We start from the raw sequence: 21726 nt of genomic DNA on the forward strand, positions 1-21726 counted from the left end.
CTGGTTTCCTGAACCACTGCAGCCTAAGGTGTGGGCACACTCTGCCATTCAGAAATGAGGTCCAGGATTTTGGACAAGTGACAGTGAAGAAATGCAATACAGTTCCAACTCAGGAGGGAGAGAGAATTGGTGGGGAACTTGCATGTAGCTGCTTGTCCTTCTGAATAGGAGAGGTGTGCATTAGGAATGTGTTGTCAATAGACACAAAGCAATTTCCAAACCCATGTTTTGGTTGGGAACCAAATCAAAACCAGAAGGCAACAAGAGAATATTTGTCCATGTCTACACCAATGATTTCATTTATTACCCACCACTGACTTTGTTTCGTGTTATGCTGGTAACAGCGCTAGTCACTCCTATTCCACCCATACAGTCATACTGCTTTTGAATTGTTTGGTATAAGCCTTCAATTTCAAATTTCAAATAGTGTGCTCATGTTTCTCCTCTGGCACTGCTCATTTGAAAACTTGGTTGTAATGTAAGAAGGGCAGACTCCAAAGTGCTTCACCTTGGCACACAGCAAATCAATTCAAGTAGGAAAACTCTTTGAATACAAATGTACTCAATTTCACAACAGTTACTTAAGCAAATGTTACTTACAGTCTTTTCAATGATTCAAGTTGGTGGAAAGTCCCTGGATGTATTCTTGATAGTCTATTGTTGTGCAAGAACCTGCAAAATTAAAGAATCATGGATTTAAAAATAGTATTAGTTGGTTTGTGATAAACAGCTGTTGCCTTTTTGTGTTCAACTCAGAATTATAATCAAATGTTGTTCGAGACAATTGTAGTGTTCAGGAATTAGCTGGAAGGCTCTCAGTTTTCAACTTAAATCATTCATTTCAGGGTCTGGGAGAAATTCCCACTTCCACTATTCCACCAAGCAATTATTCATTTATTTTAAACATGTCATTCATTGTTCATTTAATGACTGCAAGACAAGAGCAGAGGGGAGTTTTTAGAATAATGTGCTAAATATTTGTACATTGATAACTGATGGTGCAATTTCAAGGCCCTTTGTTAGATCAAAAGCTCAAGGACATTAGACATCTTAAAGCTGTTTGCACAGTGCTGTTTCCAAATGATCAGTTTTGGAAAAAAAAGCAAAAATTATTTGTATCAAGAGGCTGTACTCACAATCTTTCAAGTTTAGGAAGGTCAGTAAAAGTTTCAGATTCTAACACTTCTATATTATTGAAGTGAAGATACCTGTTAGAGGGAAAAGAAAATTTGATTATATAACTGCAGTAAAAGAAATGGTCATTCCATTGTCGGGCTAACTCTTGTTATCTTTCAATAGAAATGTTCATCCAATTACCTTTGAAATGACCTAATGGCCTTTATCTCAACAGGTAATACAGAGGCCAGGATGAATGACCTACGGACAGGAGTTCAAATTCCACCATGGCAATGGGAAATTTAAATTCTGTTCACTTCATAACTAAGTACACGAAGTTGGTCTCTTTAACAATGATGGCAATACTGTCATGATATAATGTAAGTGTAATTTCAAAGGCGTTTATCTGAAAATGCTGACAATCATTAGCCTTCTCCATACAGACGTAATATTAACAATCCCATAATTCTGCACTCATAACAAAGGAACAATAGTCAACGTCAGATGTGTTTACAAATAAAAACAGAAATTTCTAAAAAATCTCAGCAGCTCTGGCAGCATCTGTCGACAGAAATCACAGTTAGTTCTGAGGAGGGGTCAGTGGACCCAATACGTTAACTCTGATTTCTCTCCACAAATGCTGCCAGACCTGCTGAGCTTTTCCCGCAATTCCTGTTTTTGTTTCTGATTTCCAGCATCCACAGGTCTTTCAGTTTTTCATTCAGATGTGTTTATGTTGTCTCCCTGTTAACCTATATATCACCTCACTGTCATTGACTCTGAACTTGCCTCCAATATGGCCAACCAAGCCATCACATTAACGGAAATTAGGAAAGGTCAATAAATTCCAACGTTTCCAGCAGTGCATCCATTCCATGTATGAATGAAAACATTATATAGAAAGATCGTTTTTAAACTTACAGCTGTTCCAGTGAAACCAATCCCTTGAATGCTTGTGTCTGAATTGTCTGGATTTCATTTTTGTAAAGGTATCTTAAAAGCAAAAGATAACGCTTGTAAGACAATATCTTAAATCAGATAATGTACTGCCAAGTCATCCATCATACTTTTGTTTTTACATCAGGCTTACAATCGTTCACAGACTGTGCATTTTCATTGGGAACCTGACACACACACTTTAGCTTTAAAAGAAGTGCAATGGAACTTTGAAACAGAGATTCATGGATATTCACTCCACTGGTTAGTTAGAAAACCATAGATTTGATCAGAATTACACTGCTTATATCCCTGTGGAGTATTTCATAAATTCCCATTCTGATTTTGACTAGTAGTTTCAAACAATTAGGTGGTGGTCTGGCACAAATGTTAACACTTGCTTCAGGGTCATTAGTTTGAGACATTTTTTGGCACCTTGTGCCTTGACGTCCAAGTATACAAGTCAAATTGGAAAATTAGTAAAACTTGACGGCGTCAGAAGGTTTTCAACTCCAAAATATGTCTACGTATGTTGGATTCTAAGAGTAACATGGCATGACTTAGTTCAGCTTTAACTGCAGATATATCTACCATTACATTCACAGCAGAAACATGGGTTTTTCTCTTATTTCTGGAGAAGAAATTTGAGACTTTTGGCACTATATACTGCTACTAAATGTAATATAAAATTATATCTGTAACTGTCAAAGTAGCAGACATCCTGTTGTCTGAAATTATGCTGCCACTTTCTGAAGTCCACAATAACCTAATTGTTGATCCCACCATAATAGTGATATGAATCTTAGAGTAATTTCCTCTCAAATTTCACACTGATGTTGTTCTTCTCAACTCTTCCCTTTACCCAAAACTGACAGGATTTTGATCCCTACAGCAGCTAACAAGCCATAGACATGAATTCTTCCTTTTGTAAAAGGAAGTTTATGCTCACACCTCCTAATCTCCAATACACCAAACTGGTGTATCCCTCCCCACCCATTCCTCTTCCATTATGAATGTTCTGCTTTATGCCAATTGTAGACCAGTTGACAAGTACATTCACATGATGGGTATGAACTGTATTCCCTTTCACTCTTGCATATAGGACCACAGGAGTTGTTTGGAGGCGCATAATATGCATTGGTATGTGTGAACATCCATTTTGAATGGTAGCAATCTAATGAGTCAATGAATGGTAGCGAATGGATGAATGCATAAAATGGGCATGGTGTAGGTTGGTTCAGGTGAGGGTGCGTAGCATGGCAGCTGCGGTTTTAGAAGGGTCAGGCAGTAAGTGGGTAAGATCATCAGTCTGGCAGGTGGGTGAAGTGATAAAAGAAATACAAACAAAGTGCTAGCAAAACTCAGGTCTGGCAACATCCATGGAAAGAGAAAAACAGTTACATTTCAAACCAGATTTGGCACTTCTTCAGAACAGGTGGTAGATAAGTGGTGGAAGTCAGGTTATGGGGATGAGTAATCAGCCAATTTTGTCAGGGTGGTCAGTGACAGTGATATGGATGTCAATTCTGCAGTTATCCAAGTGTTAACTTAGAATTGTTTTGTCTACAGGTAAACATCCAGGTTACTTTGGAACTGTCTGAAGTCTTCAGCTGCAACTCAGTTTGGAGGCATTTGCAATGGGCCCTTGTCAGACATGAAAGTTTCGCAGACAATTCCTAAACAGGCCATTGCGTGTGGACCTCCCTTGGGTCGTAAAACACCTCTCCAGTCACAAGTCTGGTCTCCAATGGTCTAGAGCCTGGAAGATTTGGGCCCTCATCCAGGGCTTGCAAGGTGAGAAGATATTGTGCTTAAGTTCCAGTCCACCTTACTGCACTTAGATTCACAGCATAGTTATTAACTTGCAGTTTTTCCTACAGCATGTGAGAGAATATTGAGGAGGCTTGTTTCGGTTTTACAAAATATAAAATAAACCCATTAACATTAATGGTTAGTTATACATTGTACTGAGTTGAGGACTCTTTCCCAGACATGATTTATAAGCATTCCTCAAACACTTGAAATTTCAAGCTAAAGGGAAACAAAATACATCTGGAGTTTGCAGTGTGTTTGGCAACTTTTAATAACAAGATACACTTCTGCATCATGTTTGGTGATTGGCTGCCCAATGAAATAGCTGTTCCACATTATCCACAGTTAATGAGCACATGGACACCACGTTTGTGAAGCAAACGCAAAGAATGAGATAATATTGAGATCAATATCATCTTGCTGAAAATAGATATCTATAAATCTATGCCACGACACAAGAATATTTATGCACATTTGCTTTCTAATACGAGATGCAACGCACAGCAAGTACGTCTGGGTACGTTAATTGTCAACTCACAGATATTTCAGATTTTCTAGCTCCTCAAATGCCCGCCGTGGAATCCCCTTAATTTGATTATTGTTGAGCAGCCTGCAGGGGGAAAAAAAAAAATCAGTGAACGTATATCATTAAAAATGGTTACGTTTGAATGCACTTCCAAGACTGGATTTTATTTTGGAAAACTATTTGTAGATAATGTAAGGGTAAATGTCTCAAATGACAGATCGGAAAGTTATTCTGTTCTGACAGAATTTATCTGTCTTCAAGGCCCGATATACAGAATAGAAATGCAACATTTCCAAAATTCAAATTAGGCAAACTAATGAATAAAGTATCATTAATATAAGTCAAAGTTGTTTGGGCAGCAGGAGGTGGATTGTCAGGGTTCAAAGCCTGCATGTGGCCTACTCTCAGCTCTCTGCAATCTCCCCTTGCAAGAGAGAGAACAAAACTTCAAGGAGTGGTACAGAACTGGAGGGACAGGTGTAAAAACTAGCAATAACCAGCAGTGTGTGCCCACTGTGTAAGGATAGCTTGTTTCTGGAGGCTGTAGACATCAACAACAGCTTACCATGAAAGGCTAAACCTCCTGGTGCACAACATATTGAGACTGTTGCTATTGTCACTTGGCTAGTCATCCAGAGAAGCAGGCTAATTCTCTGGAAAAACAGGTTCAATTAATACACCTGAAATTTAAGATAATCTATGGTGACCCTGAAACCATTGTTGATTGCTCCAAAAACCCATTTGGTTCACTAATGCCCTTCAGGGAGGGAAACTCTGATCCTATCCTGGCCTAATATGACTCCACATCTATGGCAATGTGGTTGACTCTTAAATGGCCTGGCTAGCCATTCAGGTTGTATTAAAAAGACTGATGAAAGGAATGAAATCAGAGGTACCACCCACATCAACCAAGGGAACAGCATACATAATTCTATTGATTCTACAATGTCCTCCTTACTAAACATCTTGGGGCTTGAGCCAAAATTGGGAGATCTGTCCAAAAGACTAGTTAAACAACAGTCTGTCACTCTCATGGAATCATACTTTACAATGTCCCAGGCAACACCATCACTATCCCTGGGTATGTCCTATACCATTCACAGGACAAAACTACCAGGTGGGGGCATACGGTGAGCATCCAGGCAGGAGGGCTTTACCTTGGAAATCCTCAACATTGATTCCAGATCCTATGAAGTTTCATGCCATCAGGCCAAACATAAACAAGAAAATCTCCTGCTAATTACGACCTGTGGCCCCACATGTCTGATGAATCTATTCTCTTCCATGTTGAACATCACTTGGAGGGTGGCAGGGCCCAGAATATAGTCTGCATGGGACACTATTTCCAAAAGTGACTCAATTGCATCACTGACTGAACTGGTAGAGTCCTAAGGACATAACTCCTAGACCAGGCTTGCGGCATGAGATGAGTGTACAAACAGAAGGGAAAAATTACATGGCTTCATTCTCACCAATCTACTGGTAATAGTTGCATCTGTTCATGCCAGTGTCAGTAGGAGTGATCACCACAGTCCTCTTGGAGACGAAATCCTGTTATCACACGGTGAATGAGATAGACTTCTAACAGATCTAGCAAATTGAGGCTGGGCAACCATGAGGCAATGTGAGCCATCAGTGGCAGCAGCATTGTAATCAACCACAATTTTTAACCTAATGGCACATCCCCCACTCTACCATCATACCAGGGTGTAAACTTTGGTGCAATGAAGAGTGTAGGAGGACATGCCTGGAGCAGAAACAGGCATTGACTCTACTGACTCTACAACGTCCTCCTTACTAAACATCTGAGGGCTTGTGTCAAAATTGGGAGATCTGTCCAAAAGACTAGTTAAACAATAGCATGTCACTCTCATGAAATCGTACCTTACAACCCCAGGCAACACCATCACTATCCCTGGGTATGTCCTATCCTATCCCCAGGACAAAACTACCAGGACGGGGCAGTACAGTGGCATCAACAAGGAGTCCACCTGAAGTTACAATGCATGCCAAAACAGCATGAAATAGACAGACTCTACCACCAAGAGATTCAGTCTCAACTCTAAATCAGTAACATTTAATTGTGAATGGTAGAGAATAATTAAGCAACTCACTGGAGTAGGCAGCACCATAAACATCCCGAATCTCAACAATGGGGGAATCGAACACTTTGCAAAGACAAAGGCTACTGTATTTGCTAACATCTCCAGTCAGAATTGCCCAGTTGATGACCCATCGGTTTCCAAGCTTCCAAGAATCACTGATGCTAACTTTCAAACAATTTGATTCACTCCACTTTGTATCAAGAAACAGCTGAAGTCACTAGATACAAGAAAGGGTGAGAACCTGGCAACATTCCGACAATAGGACTGAAGACATTTATACCAGAACTAGCTGTGTTCATAGCCAAGCCATTCCAGGGCAGTAACAACATGAACATCAACCCAGCAACGTGGAAAATTTCCCAGTTACAACTGATCTACAACAGGCAGGGCAAATCCAACCTGGCCTATTAGTGTCTCGTCAGTCTAATCTCAATCATCAAGTGATAGAAGTTATCATTGACAGTACTATCAAGCAACTCTTAATTAACCATAATGTGCTCACCCATGTGAAGTTTGGGTTCTGCGAGATCCACTCAGAGGCCTGGTTCAACCGTGGAAAGAAAGAACTCAAATCTAGAGAGAGACCACCCTTGACATCAAGGCAGTAGTCAACCAACTATGATCATTAAAGGTCAAGCATCCCAGCCACAGGACATCACTGGACTTCCTCAGAGTAGTATCTTAGGCCCAACCATCCTCAGTTGCTTCATCAAGGATTTTCCCTCCACCATTTCTGTTCAAGCCTTGTTCCTTTCTTGAATTGTCTGGGAGCTTGCAGACAGAATCCTGGAAAGCGATGTGAGAAGCTCAGGCATGTGAAAGAGCTGGCAGGCTATATCAGAGTCCAGATGGTGAACAAGTATTATCGATTGGTCAGTCGAAAAGCAACTCAGGAAAGTTACATTATCAAGGCTGACCAGGATGAAGGTGTGCTTGGTTGACATTACCCATGACTTCAGATGACAGGGCCGAATCAACAGACTTGGAAAGACAAATTTCACATTTTTGTGTGGGCAGTGATATGGGTGCTTGTGGTTGTGTAAGATATTTTTGTTTTATCAATGATTTGATGTTTAAATAACTTTTTTATTTGAAGTATTGTTTGTCTGTTAACTCGTGTTTATTTTGCATTTATTCTAATTAGTGGAAAGTTGAAGTTATAAGAAAAATGTAATCTTATTAGTAAATTGTGAATCAGAAGTTTGTCTAGTAACCTTGGTTATTTTAGTTTAAAATTACTCCACAGGATCACAACAGTCTCTATAACATATAAATCTTATGAAAAGGATTTTGAAGCTTTACAGTTTTTTTTTGTATCTATTCATATGTTAGCTGGCTTCTGTCAGTTAAAGGCTAACATTATTAACAATGAAGTCTTGAACATGCAGCTGCTTTTGAGACTTTTTTTGTCGCAATACATTTGGCCATCAATCAACCACAGAATTAAACATAGCACACTGTTAATTCATTTCCAAAGTACAGACCACAGCATACTGCTTAATTCTATGATCTTTCAAATGAAACAGGCAGAACATCTTTTAAAGCAGTGTATTGAAATGTTTGGAAAAGACAAGTCTGTGAAAAACGACACATACTTCCAATATCCCTGAATGCTTGACCTTGAAGCATTTATGGTTTAAGATATGGTTGCCAATGGAATTTCCCAAAGATCAAAGGGAAAAGGTCACAGCTTAAACCCTTTAAGCCATGATGCATGAGGGGCTGGAAACTGCAGAACCCCTAAAATGTGTATAAAATGCACAATTGCACATTGGAAGTCATGGGTATTAAAAACGTACCTGAGGCACCTCAGAGGAGAATATGGTGGACAAAGGAAAAAAAATATCTATTGCATGTCTGCAGTTGCTCATTTTAAATATTTGGTTTTTGTGCTCTATATACCCGAAATAGAACATATTTTGTAAATGTTAGGACTTGAAAATATTCAAGTTTAAATGTTGTGACACAACCTACCAACAGAAAGTCTCAGAGACTTGGACATCACAGGGCAGGAATGGTTCTTGGATGTTCCAGGGTTTACATGTTTCAAAAGGAATGGGGTTGGGTTAAAGAGGTGGGGAGTGGCATTGCTAATCAGGGATAGTATCACAGCTGCAGAAAGGGAGGTCATCGAGGAGGGTTTGTTTACAGAGTCAGTATGGGAAAGTCAGAAACGGGAAAGAAGCAGTCACTTTATTGGGAGTTTTCTACAGAACCCCCAATAGCAACAGAGACACAGAGGAGCAGATTGGGAGGCAGATTTTGGAAAGGTGCAGAAGTAACAGGGTTATTGTCATGGATTTATAATTCCCTGACCTTACTATAGTCATGGAGAGGGATAAGAGTAGATGGTATGGGAAAGTATTTAAATGAGGGAGGGGGGATTACAATGCTATTAGGCAGGAACTGTGGCACCTAAATTGGGAACAGATGTTCTCAGGAAAATGCACGACAGAAATGTGGTGGTTGCTGATAGTGCTGGATAGGTTTGTCCTACTGAGGCAAGGAAGGGATGGTAGGGTGAAGGAATCTTGGGTAACAAGGAATATAGAACATCCAGTCAAGAGGAAGAAAAAAGCTCACTTAAGGTTGAGGAGGCAAGACTCGGATAGGGCTCCAGAGGGTTATAAGGCAGCCAGGAAGGAACTGAAGAATGAACTTAGGAGAGCTGGAAAGGGGCATGAAAAAGCTTTAGCGGATGGGATTAAGGAAAAACCTAAGGAATTCTACTCTCAGGTGAGGAACAAGAGGATGACCAGAATGAGGGTATGGACAATCAGGGATAGTGGAGGTAACTTGTGCCTGGAGTCAGAGGTGGTAGGGAAGGTCCTTAATGAATACATTGCTTCAGTATTCAATCTTGTGAGGGACTTTGTTGTTTGTGAGGACAGCATGAAACAGGTATGCTCAAACAGGTTGATACTAAGAAGGAGGATGTGCTAAACATTTTGAAAATCATAAGGATAGATAAGTCCCCTGGGCCACTGAAGTAGTGTCAGATGATAAAGGTGAGAGGAGAAAGATATAAAAAGGACCTAAGGGGCAACTTTTTCATGTAGAGGGTGATGCGTGAATATTTTGAGCTGCCAGAGGAAGTGGTGGAAGTTGGCACAATTACAACATATAAAAGGCACCTGGATGGGTATATGAATAGGAAGGGTTTGGAGGAATAATGGGCTAAGTACTGGCAAACGGGACTAGATTAGGTTGGGATATCTGGTCATGGACGAGTAAGACCAAAGGGTCTGTTTCCGTGCTATACATCTCTATGACACATCCAATGTACGCTTCCTTCTCAAAACAGGTTCATGATTAGATTACGTACAGTGTGGAAACAGGCCTTTAGCCCAACAAGTCCACATCTACCCTCCGACGAGCAGCCCACCCAGACCCATTCCCCTACATTTACCCCTTCACCTAACACTACGGGCAATTTAGCACGGCCAATTTCACCTAACCTGCACATTTTTGGACTGTGGGAGGAAATCGGAGCACCCGGAGGAAACCCACACAGACACGGGGAGAATGTGCAAACTCCACACAGACAGTTGCCTGAGGCGGGAATTGAACCCGGGTCTCTGGCGCTGTGAGGCAGCAGTGCTAATCACTGTGCCACCTTGCCACCCAAAAGGTTCATAACCAGAAAACTGGCAGGTTGTCAAGCATCGCCTGAATTGGAGCTGAAACTAGGTTTCACTGAAATCCTGCCTTGTATTGTACTGACCACAATTTTATGTTGGTAGGGAGTTGTGGGGTAAGAGACAGTTCATAACTCTTTCTCTTCGAGGGAGCATGTCTAGATGAAGAGTGAGTGTTATTCTTGGAATTTCACTCCATATGCTCTTATAATAAGTCAAGTCATCTATAATTTAGAGGTGACTGATTTAAGAGATGACTTATGTTTGAAAAACAGATGGATAAGTGTTTGGTTTCTCTGGGCTGATTTGCGGTGATCAGTTGGCTGGTGTCACCTACTGAAGAATGGCTGCAGCTGTTCCACTTAACCTCCTTACTGGCATTATTGATCTACCTGATTTATCACAATAATCACTTGGGACATTTTAACTACCAAACATAATCGGATACAAAATAAATCTCTAACCTGAACGCAGTCTACCCAACAGAGGTGGTGTGGTGGGGGCTGGGGGTAGATAGTAGGATAGGGATGAAAAACAGTCAAAGTAACTCAGTTCAAGGAGAAAGACTGGTCATTGAAATATTTTTACGAAGCCACATCCCTTACGTTTAACCTTCCATTTAAATTCAACCTTGCCCAGCTGGGTTTCCTGGACCTGAAGAGTCCTGGCAGCTGAATGGAGCTGAAGTCTGCTGAGAGAAAGAGCAAAGTGCCTTCCCAGGATGGGTGCAGGTACACACTACCCAGTAACCCTTTTAAAACCCTGCATGATCACGTGCCCTGGTCTGACAATGCATTCAGTACTATGCCCTCAACCTTCAGTTACCTCATGATTTAATTCGACACAGACACCTCTCCACCTCCACATGGACTACGGCCTAGTGTCCCATAAGCCCCATCTAAAAGGGAGCCAAGCCTGTTCATAGAGATGATCTCTGGGCTGGAATCCTCTTTAAATGCTTTGTCATAAAATCAAACTTCTACAGCATTTGGGAAAAGCAGGACTTCAGAGACTTCTAACCTGAACCCTTTACCTCACTTACAATTCCCATCCTAGTTAATTTCAGAGACACTCCCAAACCCATCTGCAATTTTGATTGAGTTCTGTGATCTTGTGCTGGGACAAAGGAAGGTTCTGCTCTCTTCCACTTGTACCAGTTGAACAAGACTCTCAAGTCCAATATTTTTGTTAAATACAAATGAGTTATAGAGTCAAGAACAATGTGTGCTTTGAATCTGTAGAAAATGAATAATAAGCTATATAAAATATTCACCACAAACTTACAAACACTGAATTTCAGAAAACAGAGACACTATATTTTTGGCCTGACAGTATTAAACAATTCCTCAATGTTTTGCTGAATTAAGCTCAAGATCAGCCAGTCCATATCATTTGCAGTTGCTGAGGACTATTCAAATGGAGCATTGCTATCCTCAGTCAGCTCAGACTTAGGAGAAGCACTAGTATCTGGAACATTAGTTGGTTGGCAAGTGTTGCCAGTGAGTGTCAGCTGCTGGCATCTCATAACCACAGGTACCTTCAGAATCACATTTTATTGCTTGTAAAGGCTACAGGAGATTGCTTGCCTATTCAAAATGGGAACAGAGCAATTTTTGAGGTTTGGCTTCCAATAGAAACATAACTGAACAAAGACAGAGTCATCCTGCTATACAACATCCTGGGGTTGGCAACGTACAGGAGTCCCAAATTACGAATGAGTTCCGCTGTTCGTAAGCTGAATTTGTGAGATACGGCAATTTAGTCCACTCATTTGTTAGGATGAAACATTGTAGATAATATTGCTGCACGGTGGTTCAATGGTTAGCATTGCTGCCTCATAGCACCAGGGACCTGGGTGCGATTCCTGCCTTGAACGACTGTCTGTGTGGAGTTTGCACATTCCCCCAGTGTCTGCGGGGATTTCCTCCGGGTGTTCTGGTTTCCTCCCACAATCCAAAAATGTGCAGGTCAGGTGAACTGATCATGCTAAATTGCCCATAGTGTTAGGTGCATTAATCAGGTGTAAACATAGGGTAGAGGAATGGGTCTGGATGTGTTACTCTTTGGAGGGTTGGTGTGGATCTGTTGGGCCAAATGGCCTGTTTCTATACTGTACGGAAACTAAAAAAAAGTAACTCAGATTTAAAATAATTTTTAAACATGAGACGCCGAAGGTTGGTTTGTAAGTCGGGTGTTCGTAACCCAGGAACTTCCTGTATCTGGGAACTTCCATTGCAATGTTACGTTTTTCAAAAAATAAGTAGAAACATGTCTTTCTAGCTTCTGTTCCCATTTTCTTCGAAAAGAACACTTCTCATTTCAATATTTTAACTACAAAAAAAAGGGTTGCAAGGAAAATGATTGGTGTCTATTGCACCCATCAGAATCTCTAGAAATCCTGAAGGGACTGGAGACAGCAGACAGGACCTCAGTTGTTAAACTTCCTTAAAAAGAAAAAGCAGGGCTTTCCTTTTATAAATAAGGCTATAATCCTTCCAGTTTACTCGTCAAACAAATTGGGATCTGATGCATATATCCAGCGTTTCACACAAACAATGCACAAGAGGTGTGTCCAAGGAGGTCAGTGCTTACTTACGAAAGAAAGGGCAATCAGATTCCTTTTTGTCCCCCAATTTCAATGCTTCAAAAAAAAACTAGTCACAAATGGAGTTAACCCTGACTACCTATATACTAGATTGCAGCCAGAGAAAATCTCAGGAGAACAGGAGTTCCCAATTATGGTGCACAATCATTTTGCTTAGCAGTAATCCCATTGAGAGAGGTGAACAGCATTGTAGACTAGAAGAACCAGGGAAATAAATGACAATATGAATTACTGATGCTTTGCAGGTGAGGTGGCTAATTAGGGAAGAAATGCAATTTTAACTAACAGATGGAAATAGTGTGCCAGCAAATAATGGAGTTGGAGTAGGGAAGTGAAGAGACAGTTTGAATGGAAAGGGGAGTTTATATTGAATTGTCCAACTAATAAACAAGAAACACAAGCAAGAGTTTGTCAAGCATTGTTCCAGAATTTCATCTTCAAATAAGACTTCCTTTCATGGTAAGAAATCTTATTCCTGTAATGTTTGATTGATAACCAGTTTAAAAGCCCTTTACTGCTACAATATGTTTAGAGAACTGAAATTTGATTTCGGCTTTTAAAATAATAGAATACCCTAAATTGTCTTCATGTGGCAAGACCACTTGAATTAAGTAAGTTAAGAAGCAGGAAATGGAAGTACTCGTAAAATTAGGTAAGATGTCAGGAGGCTTTTCTTTTTGCAGAGGATCATTGACTTCAGAGTTTACAGTTTGCATGGAGAATGCTGTAGTCTGTCAGAGACTTGGACAAGCTCCCAGTTGAGAAATATCAAAAGGATTCACAAGGTAGACAAGATATCACACATCAGATCTCAGTGTCACGAAAGTCTCCTAAACTGTGTGGTTGGAATGGTAACTCCCCAAGAGTACCAAGAAAGAAGCAGAAGTCAAATGGAATTTGACATTCTACATTTTATTGGGGGTGGGGGATTTGTAGAGTTCAAGGATGTTAAGACCCAGTTAGGAACTTTATGGTTTAAATATGACAATAATTGGAGGTTTTCCAAATTACTGCAAAATCAGTTTAGATCTCAACCGAATTAAGTTTTATATCAACGTAAAGAACACAATCCAACTTATTTCAGTGTAGAAATCATTCCACTAGCTTTACACATAACTACATACAAAAAACTCAAATGTCTGCAATGAGAATGTCTGAGTGTGTGAGAGTAGGTAATGTTCATCTTCAAATTCTAAGTTTAATTTGAGCGTCAAAAACATGTACAATTTAATAGCATGATTAAAAATTATTTTCGTAATTCATCCTTGGACATGGGCATTGCAAGCAAGGCTGGCATTCATTGCCCATCCTTTGTTACTCTGAGGTGGTGGTGAACCCCATTGCAAGTGGTTTGAGTCAACTGAGCAAACTGCTTGATCACTGCAAAGGGCAATTATGACTCAACCATGTTAGATTTAGATTTAATTGTCATGTACTTAAGTACAGGAGTACACTGAAAAGTGCACAATTTTATTACACATGGTCATGATTTTGAGATGCTGGTGTTGGACTGGGGTGTACAAAATTAAAAATCCCACAACACCAGGTTATAGTCCAACAGGTGTTTTTGGAAGCACTAGCTTTCAGAGCGCTGTTCCTTCATCAGGTGGTTGTCCTGATAAAACAGCAGTGATCTGAAAGCTAGTGCTGCCAAGTACACTTCTTGGACTATAACCTGGTATTGTGTGATTTTTAACTTACTACACATAGTGCCATCTTAGGTTTAAAAGGTACAAAAAATAATTTAAGTAGTAAGAGAAATGAAGTTAGACAATACCCTCATACAATAAATAGAGAATAATAAAATAAGCTAATAGTTAACCTTAAAGTCTTTCTTAATTTAAAACTAGAAAATAAAGAAATTAAGTTCAACAGTCTTCAAGTCCTCAGCTTATCTTGTTCTCTGGGAGTCCTTAGCTGTCTGTTCTTGACACTGCAGCAGATACCTGGGAGCTCCCTCACTGCTCCCTTTGCCCAGGATGGACCGCCATGCCATCGTTGCTGCTGAAAATGCTGCTTTTCCAATGCCTCTGGAAAATGTCTGAGCTGGACTCATTCACACACCGAGCTGAGACACCATGAGACGCTGAGATACCAGGCCATGACCCACCACTAGTTGCCAAGAGACTAGGCCAAGATCCGCCATAAGCTGCTGAGATACCATCGGGCTGAGACACTGCCATGTGCTGCTGTGAGACTGGGCTGAGAAACCTTCACAAATGCATCATTGAGTCCGCACTGTGGCCGGGAAGAAGCACCAAGACAAAAGAAAGGAAACAAGAAATAAATGTATCGAGCAGAAAAGCTCCAGCTGGAGTATCCTACTCTGTTGCCATGTTGGATTGTTGGCATTTGCTTGACATACATTAGTCCCATACCAGGTTTCCTTCTGAGATTGATGACATATGTACTGAGTGGACTATCACACCAATTTGTAAGATCCACCTTAGTTGTATCTGCAACTTAGTATGTAACTTATAATCAATCACAATTGCCTGTTGATTCATGGTTACTTTGCATTGTTTTTGGATTTGAGTGTATAGGCAATTATCTAAGATTGAATTGCATTTGCTTTGTTTTATACTTGTATGGTAACATTTATTTTTTGCATTGCTAAAGGGGAAAAATAAGACATTGTCAGGGCTTTTAGTCTTACAGGTATCAGAACAAATGCAAGAATGGAAAATGTTTCTTTAAGGAAAACGTATTTGGTTAAACTGTTGGATCATGTGGTTTCATTTTCGGTAAAGAACAGGGATTTCTTTTCTTTTAAAAAAAGTTATTGGCCTTGACCAAGAGCACCTTAATTAAAGACCTGAAAAACATGAATAGTAGCAGTTTGATGCATTCTTGATGAATTGAGATATGTTAGCATTGAGGACCGGTTCCCACAGCAGATTACATAACAGCCCAAAGATTACATGTTTTCACAACAATCATCCATCGACATAGATTGCACAGAGAAACCACTGCAATTAGTTAACCATAGCTATTAAAATTTGTGAAACAAAAATTATCCTTAAATTAAAAATTAACTTTAAATTTCAGATAGATAAGATTGAGAATGGTCAAAGTAAGTCTTTTGCTAAAAGGAGCAAAGTGAGGAATTTGATCATTGCACTTCCTGGATCACAGTGCAACAACTGCAACTCCAACTATAACTAGTCTAGTTATAGTTTGACACAGACCATGTATAATTTGCTCTTACCTCTCAGTTATTTGATCAGAAATCTATAATTGCCATCTTTTTTCAGCAGAATACAAAGAATACTTAGTTTCTTAATCTACCCAAAAGCACACTAAAATGATTTCTGATCGAAAGTCTAAAAAAATTAAGCCAACCCCCTCATCTCTCCACTCTTTCATAATCTTACAAAATTAAGACTAATCCTTAAAAAGTTCTGCAAAAAGCAAATAATGATCAAGAATTTGTGTTCCAGTTAATATGCTAGCAACAGTGGTAAAGACCTATGTTCTTAAACTTGCCACGCTCCTGTTAAGCTGTTTCAATACAGCTATAAAATCAGTATCTACTCAATAGTATTGAAAATTGCTCAGTATTTGTCCTGCTTTTTGCAAGCAAGACATTACAACCCAACCAGTTACTGCCCATCAGTCTATTCTTGACCATTGGTTATGTGATGGAAGAGATAATCAACAATGCTATCAAGCAGCACTTGCTTTGCAATAACCTGTTCACTGTTGTGCAGTTTAGGTTCTGCCAGGGTCACTCTGCTTTCTGACATCATTACAGCCTTTGTTCAAACATAGACAAAAAAAAATACAGCTGAATTCCAGAGTTCAGGTGATAGCGACTGCTTTTGACATCAAGGTTGCATTGGCAGAGTGGGCATCAAGGAGCCCAGGCAAAACTGGAGTCAATGGGAATAGAGAGAAACTTCTCTGCTGGTTACAGTCAGACCCAGCACAAAGACTGTGATTGGAGGTTGGTCATCTCAGCTCTAGGACATCTCTGCAGGAGTTCGTCAGGGTAGTGTCATCGTCTCAAACTTCATTAATGATCTTCCCTCGATCATAAGATCGGAAGTGGGAGTTTTGCTGATATTTGCACAATTTTCAGCGTCATTTGAGACTCCTCAGACATTGAACCATTGGAGCGAGACTGGGACAATATCTTAGTTTGGACTAATGTTACTTCCAACTTAAATGGGTCACATAAAGCCAGGCAATAATCATCTCTAAGACGACAGATCTAGACCTCATCTCTTGACATTCAATGGTATAATCTCCCACTATTAATACTCTGGGGTTTACTCTTCATCAGAACCTGAACTGGACTAGCCATATACATTCCGTGGCTACAAGAGCAGGACAGAGGCTGGGAATCCTGCAGTGTCTAACTCATCTCCTGAATCCCCAAAGCTTGTCCACCATCTATAAAACACTAATTAGCAATGTGATGGAATACTCTCCATGTGCCTGGATGAGCACAGCTCCAACACTGAAGAAGCTTACCATCTAGGACAAAGTAACCTAATTGATTGGTACCACATTCACAAACATCCACTGTCTCCACTCAGTGGTAGAATTGTGTGCCATCTACAAGATGCATGCAGAAATTCACCAAAGCTCTTTAGATAGCACAACAACATTACTATCTAGAAGCACAAGGATATCAGATACATGGGAACACCAAAACTTGCAAGTTCCTCAGCAAGCTGTTGATTACCTGACATGGAAATATATTGCTGTTCTTTCACTGTCATTGAATCAAAATCCTGGAACTCCCTCCTTAACATTGAGTGTCCCAGACTAAATGCTTAGCAACAGTTCAAGAATGCTGTTACCTTTATTTTCTCAATGGCAATTGGGGATAGGCAATAAATACTGGCCTGGTCAGCAAAATCCATATTCCCAAACCAAATAAAAGCAGTTCACTTTTTTTAAACTGTTCATTACTAAATTTTTAGTTAACCTTTGCATCAACTTGACACTCATTTTCATCTTTACCTTTGCTGCAAAGAGATGACTTTCTATATTTCACAGTTAGCTTCTAGTGCTGGTAAATACTTTTGACCATATCCTTACCAGACAGCGCCAATTTTGCAAGAGTCTATAACTTATGTCATCCAAAAGCTACATTCAAACACTACAGCACGCACTCAGCACTGCACTGCTGGGTTCAGATATTCAATTTGAATCCACGCAACCTGTTATTTCTGAGATAGACTATTTTTCAAATTCAGTTAAGCTGAGGCCAAAGTCTTTCCATAATTCTTGATCCAATGTCATTAACTTAAGATTCGAGGCAAGGCCGATAGGTGAAGGCATAGGAGCTAAAGATCTAATACTCCCCACATACACCCACAAAAGATGACCAGTTTTCTCAAATAAAACATGATCTTTAAAAATATGTAATTAATGGCCGAGATCAAATCAGAATATCATTCTACAGATTTTTAAAATTGATACCCCTAATGGTACCAGTGCTACCTTCAAATCTTGAGAGAATTATGAAGTCTGAGAAAAAAATCCAAATCCTAGCAAAGCATTACACTTTGCCCTACCTGATGTTTAAAAGGAATGTTAGAGCAAATATCCTCAGAGTTTGAAGAAATATAATGAATCAGTAATATTTCACTACACTGGTAGCTTACCTTCAGCTCTGGGTCTATCAACAAATTCTACAAATAAAACATCCCAACTGTGGTTCCTAATGCAGACTCTACCTCAACACAACTTCATAGAATCATAGAATCTCTACAGCGTGGAAATAGGCCAGTTGGCCCAACAAGTCCACACTGATCCACCGAAGAGTAACTCACCCAGATCCATTCCCTTGCTCTATTACTCTACATTTCCTGACTAATGCACCTAACCTACACATCCCTGAACACTATGGGCAATTTAGCATGGCCAATTCACCTAACCCGCACATCGTTGGACTGTGTAAGGAAACCAGAGCACCTGGAGGAAACCCACACAAACACAGGGAGGATGTGCAAACTCCACACAGTTGCCCAAGGCTGGAATCATACCCGGGTCCCTGGTGCTGAGAGGCAGCAGTGCTAACCACTGAGCCAACTTCTACCGGAATAATTTTGCCATCCAAGACTAACCTGAATTCTAGAACCACAAAACAATATTCCATCCCATTAGCTTAATGTCTATTTTATCATCTTCTCTGCAACTTCTGGTTCCAACACATTACATCTATCTCAACTAATTTGATTGATTCAGTTCAGTAAATTTTTCTCAACCCATATAAACAATTTAGCCGTTCTCTTAAAACTCAATACTGTATTCAGAAATTGATTAAAATGATAAGTGGCTTCCTTGCTAATGCAGTACATATGGTTTGAATATACACTGCAAGATAATATCAAATTAAAGTGCAGTTTTGTAGCCAGGACTCCAAGTGGCAAAGTCAGTAAATACAGAACTTTTAAAATTCAGCATATAGATAATTTCTGATCAGCCTGTGCAGGGATATTACTACACACTTCTGATCCAGGTGGACTTGAACACCGGTCTCCTGGCTCAGAGATAGGGACACTACCACTGCACCACAAGCATCCGATGGCGTTCTCAGTACAATCATTCACCTTGTTACTAATCAAGTGAGGAGGGATCAAATTGCTCTCTTCTTTTCACCTTCAGGCTTTTTTCTTAAATTTTGGAAAGGAGATCCTTGCCAATTTATCAATTATTTAATGGTTTCCACATTGTGATCAGAAAAGAAGCAATTGGAAAAGTTTTATGCAGTTAAACAATGAAAGAGGTTGCTTTATTATACTGAAAGCAATTTAAGGAAAATTACAAAATGCACTCTGACTTTGTCTCACACATAGCTGAAGTTCACAGACACAAATACAAATCATAGATTGGGTAAAGAAAGGCTGTCTAAATTAGAGTTCAACGAGGTAATCATCATTACTGAGATTAGCTTTTTATTCCAGGTTTATTAATTGATTGCATTTAAATGTGCCTTGGAGTTGCATTGTGATTTAAATTTCAGTGTCCACAGCATTTGTCTGGGCTTGTCCATTCATATTGCCAGCATTATTCCTTGTTTTTTTTTGGGTACGTGGGCTTCCAAGGTCCACTTGTGGCATCAATATCAAAAACCACAAGTCCATGAATCAGTGCAGAACTTTGGAGCAGCTGTGTGACTGTGCAGCTTAGAGGAACGTTTATTGACAGTAAACTACCATACCGACAATGGTTTCATTTTCTTGTCATCCATAAAAGGAATAGAATTCGGCCTTTTGGCCCATTGAGTTTACTCTGCCTTCATGGCTGATATATTTCTCAACCCGATTTTCCTGCCTTCTCCCCACAACCCTTAATCACCTTAATAATCTAGAACTCATCTCTGTTTTAAAGACACTCAATGACTTACTCTCCACAGCCTTCTGCGGCAATGAGTCCCACAGATTAACCATCCCCTGGCTGAAGAAATTCCTCATCTCCGTTCCAGAGTGTCATCCCTTCACTTGGAAGCTGTGCCATCACGTCCAAGTCTCTCCTACTTTTGGAAACATCTTCTCAGTGTCCACTCTATCCAGATCTCTCAGTATTCTGCAAGTTTCAATGAGATACCCCCTGCTGTCCTTCTAAACTCTATCATCAAGTACAGCCCCAAACCACTCAACTTTCTTATCACTGTAAACACCTAAGGACATCAATCTCATATCTGAGTCAACCCATGATTCTTACATTAAAAGTTTGTAGATAGTTTAAAAATCTACTTCATATAAAAGTCAACTTTATTTTTTTTAGGGTCCAAAGCCCAAACAGTTCAAAATCAGAGTATAATGTAAGTCTTTTTCCTGATTTAGAATGTTAAAAGAAAAAAAATCACAAAAATGGTCAAATTATGGGGATGTTTAAATTCTTCAAACTTCCAGGTTAAATGGCAACACCTCCTTGTTTTTTTTTATGTCCTTCTATAAGTGAAAGATTTGATTTTATCATTAATGCCAATTAAAATTAGTAACTAAACAAATGTTTTAAGTATTCAAGATTTTACTTGATTTATTAAAGTATCAAATTATGAATGACAGCTAATTAAAATAAAAGCATATAAGTGAACCTTTAGATTTTCTTCCTCCATCAATTCCAGCAGAAATTTCCTCTCAAGCAACAGAACAACTCTGTACGGGGGTGAAACATTTGCTGATTCAGATACTTTCACTCAGAGACACACCTACTTAAAAATCAAGTCATTGGTTACTGGTGTAAATAACCAGAGACTCACGTGAGCCCTACAATTTACAGTGTGCCTTTGAGAAAGAATAACAGCTCAACTTAAACTGAAAGTTGCAGCATTTACCAAGAAACAAGTTATTCTTTAATTATTTTCTCCTTTCTAGAAATTCTGAATGCTTGTGATCTGAGGCCTTGTCATTCCAGAACGTTCACTATTCTAATGAAAGATCATTCACCTGGGACGTTTACTTTGGTTCACTCCACAGACACTACCTGATCTGCTGAGTACTTCCAGGACTTTTCCTAAATTTCAGCTTTCAAGCAGCTGCATTACTTTGCTTTTGACTTTCTTGTCTCCTCCTCTCCATCTGCACAAAACTTAGTCCATTTCTAAGTTCTTGAAGTTCTGGAAGAAATGGATTCTTGACCTGAAAAATAACTTCTGGATTAGTGGTGCTGGAAGAGCACAGCAGTTCAGGCAGCATCCGAGGAGCAGTAAAATTGATGTTTCGGGCAAAAGCCCTTCATCAGGAATAAAGGCAGAGAGCCTGAAGCATGGAGAGACAAGCTAGAGGAGGGTGGGGGTGGGGAGAAAGTAGCATAGAGTACAATAGATGAGTGGAGGAGGGGATGAAGGTGATAGGTCTTCAGGGCAGAGGAAATGACCTGGGAGTTGCAGTGGGAGAGGGACTCCTTGAGATTCTTGTAGAGAGAGGAGGAAAACTTCTTCAAGGCAGGCATCCTTGCAAGAGGATTCGCAGTAGGGTTAAAATCAACTAGGTAAAAACAATGACTGCAGATGCTGGAAACCAGAGT

General features: G+C 39.8%; 1 protein-coding gene and 1 long non-coding RNA gene across 3 annotated transcripts in view; one reads left to right on the forward strand and one right to left on the reverse strand.

Annotated features, from left to right (window-relative positions):
- LOC122560149 overlaps positions 1–21726 on the forward strand; it is a 199581-nt gene that overhangs the window by 137921 nt on the left and 39934 nt on the right. The window contains exons 2-4 of one of the 2 annotated variants that reach the window (XR_006314672.1): positions 1352–1496; positions 3622–3846; positions 14678–15589. This is a non-coding gene — a long non-coding RNA (uncharacterized LOC122560149). Of the gene's footprint in view, positions 1–1351; positions 1497–3621; positions 3847–14677; positions 15590–21726 lie in introns of those variants that run through there. The other variant, XR_006314671.1, reaches the window with a different exon arrangement.
- LOC122560145 (peroxidasin-like) overlaps positions 1–21726 on the reverse strand; it is a 188939-nt gene that overhangs the window by 80374 nt on the left and 86839 nt on the right. The window contains exons 3-6 of the mRNA XM_043710451.1: positions 4403–4474; positions 2038–2109; positions 1137–1208; positions 601–672 (exon numbers count right to left, since the gene is read on the reverse strand). Coding sequence (XP_043566386.1) covers positions 601–672; positions 1137–1208; positions 2038–2109; positions 4403–4474 — 288 coding nt within the window. The remainder of the gene's footprint in view (positions 1–600; positions 673–1136; positions 1209–2037; positions 2110–4402; positions 4475–21726) is intronic.

This window comes from Chiloscyllium plagiosum, chromosome 20, assembly GCF_004010195.1.
Source record: "Chiloscyllium plagiosum isolate BGI_BamShark_2017 chromosome 20, ASM401019v2, whole genome shotgun sequence".
NCBI classification, from domain to species: Eukaryota; Metazoa; Chordata; class Chondrichthyes; order Orectolobiformes; family Hemiscylliidae; genus Chiloscyllium; species Chiloscyllium plagiosum.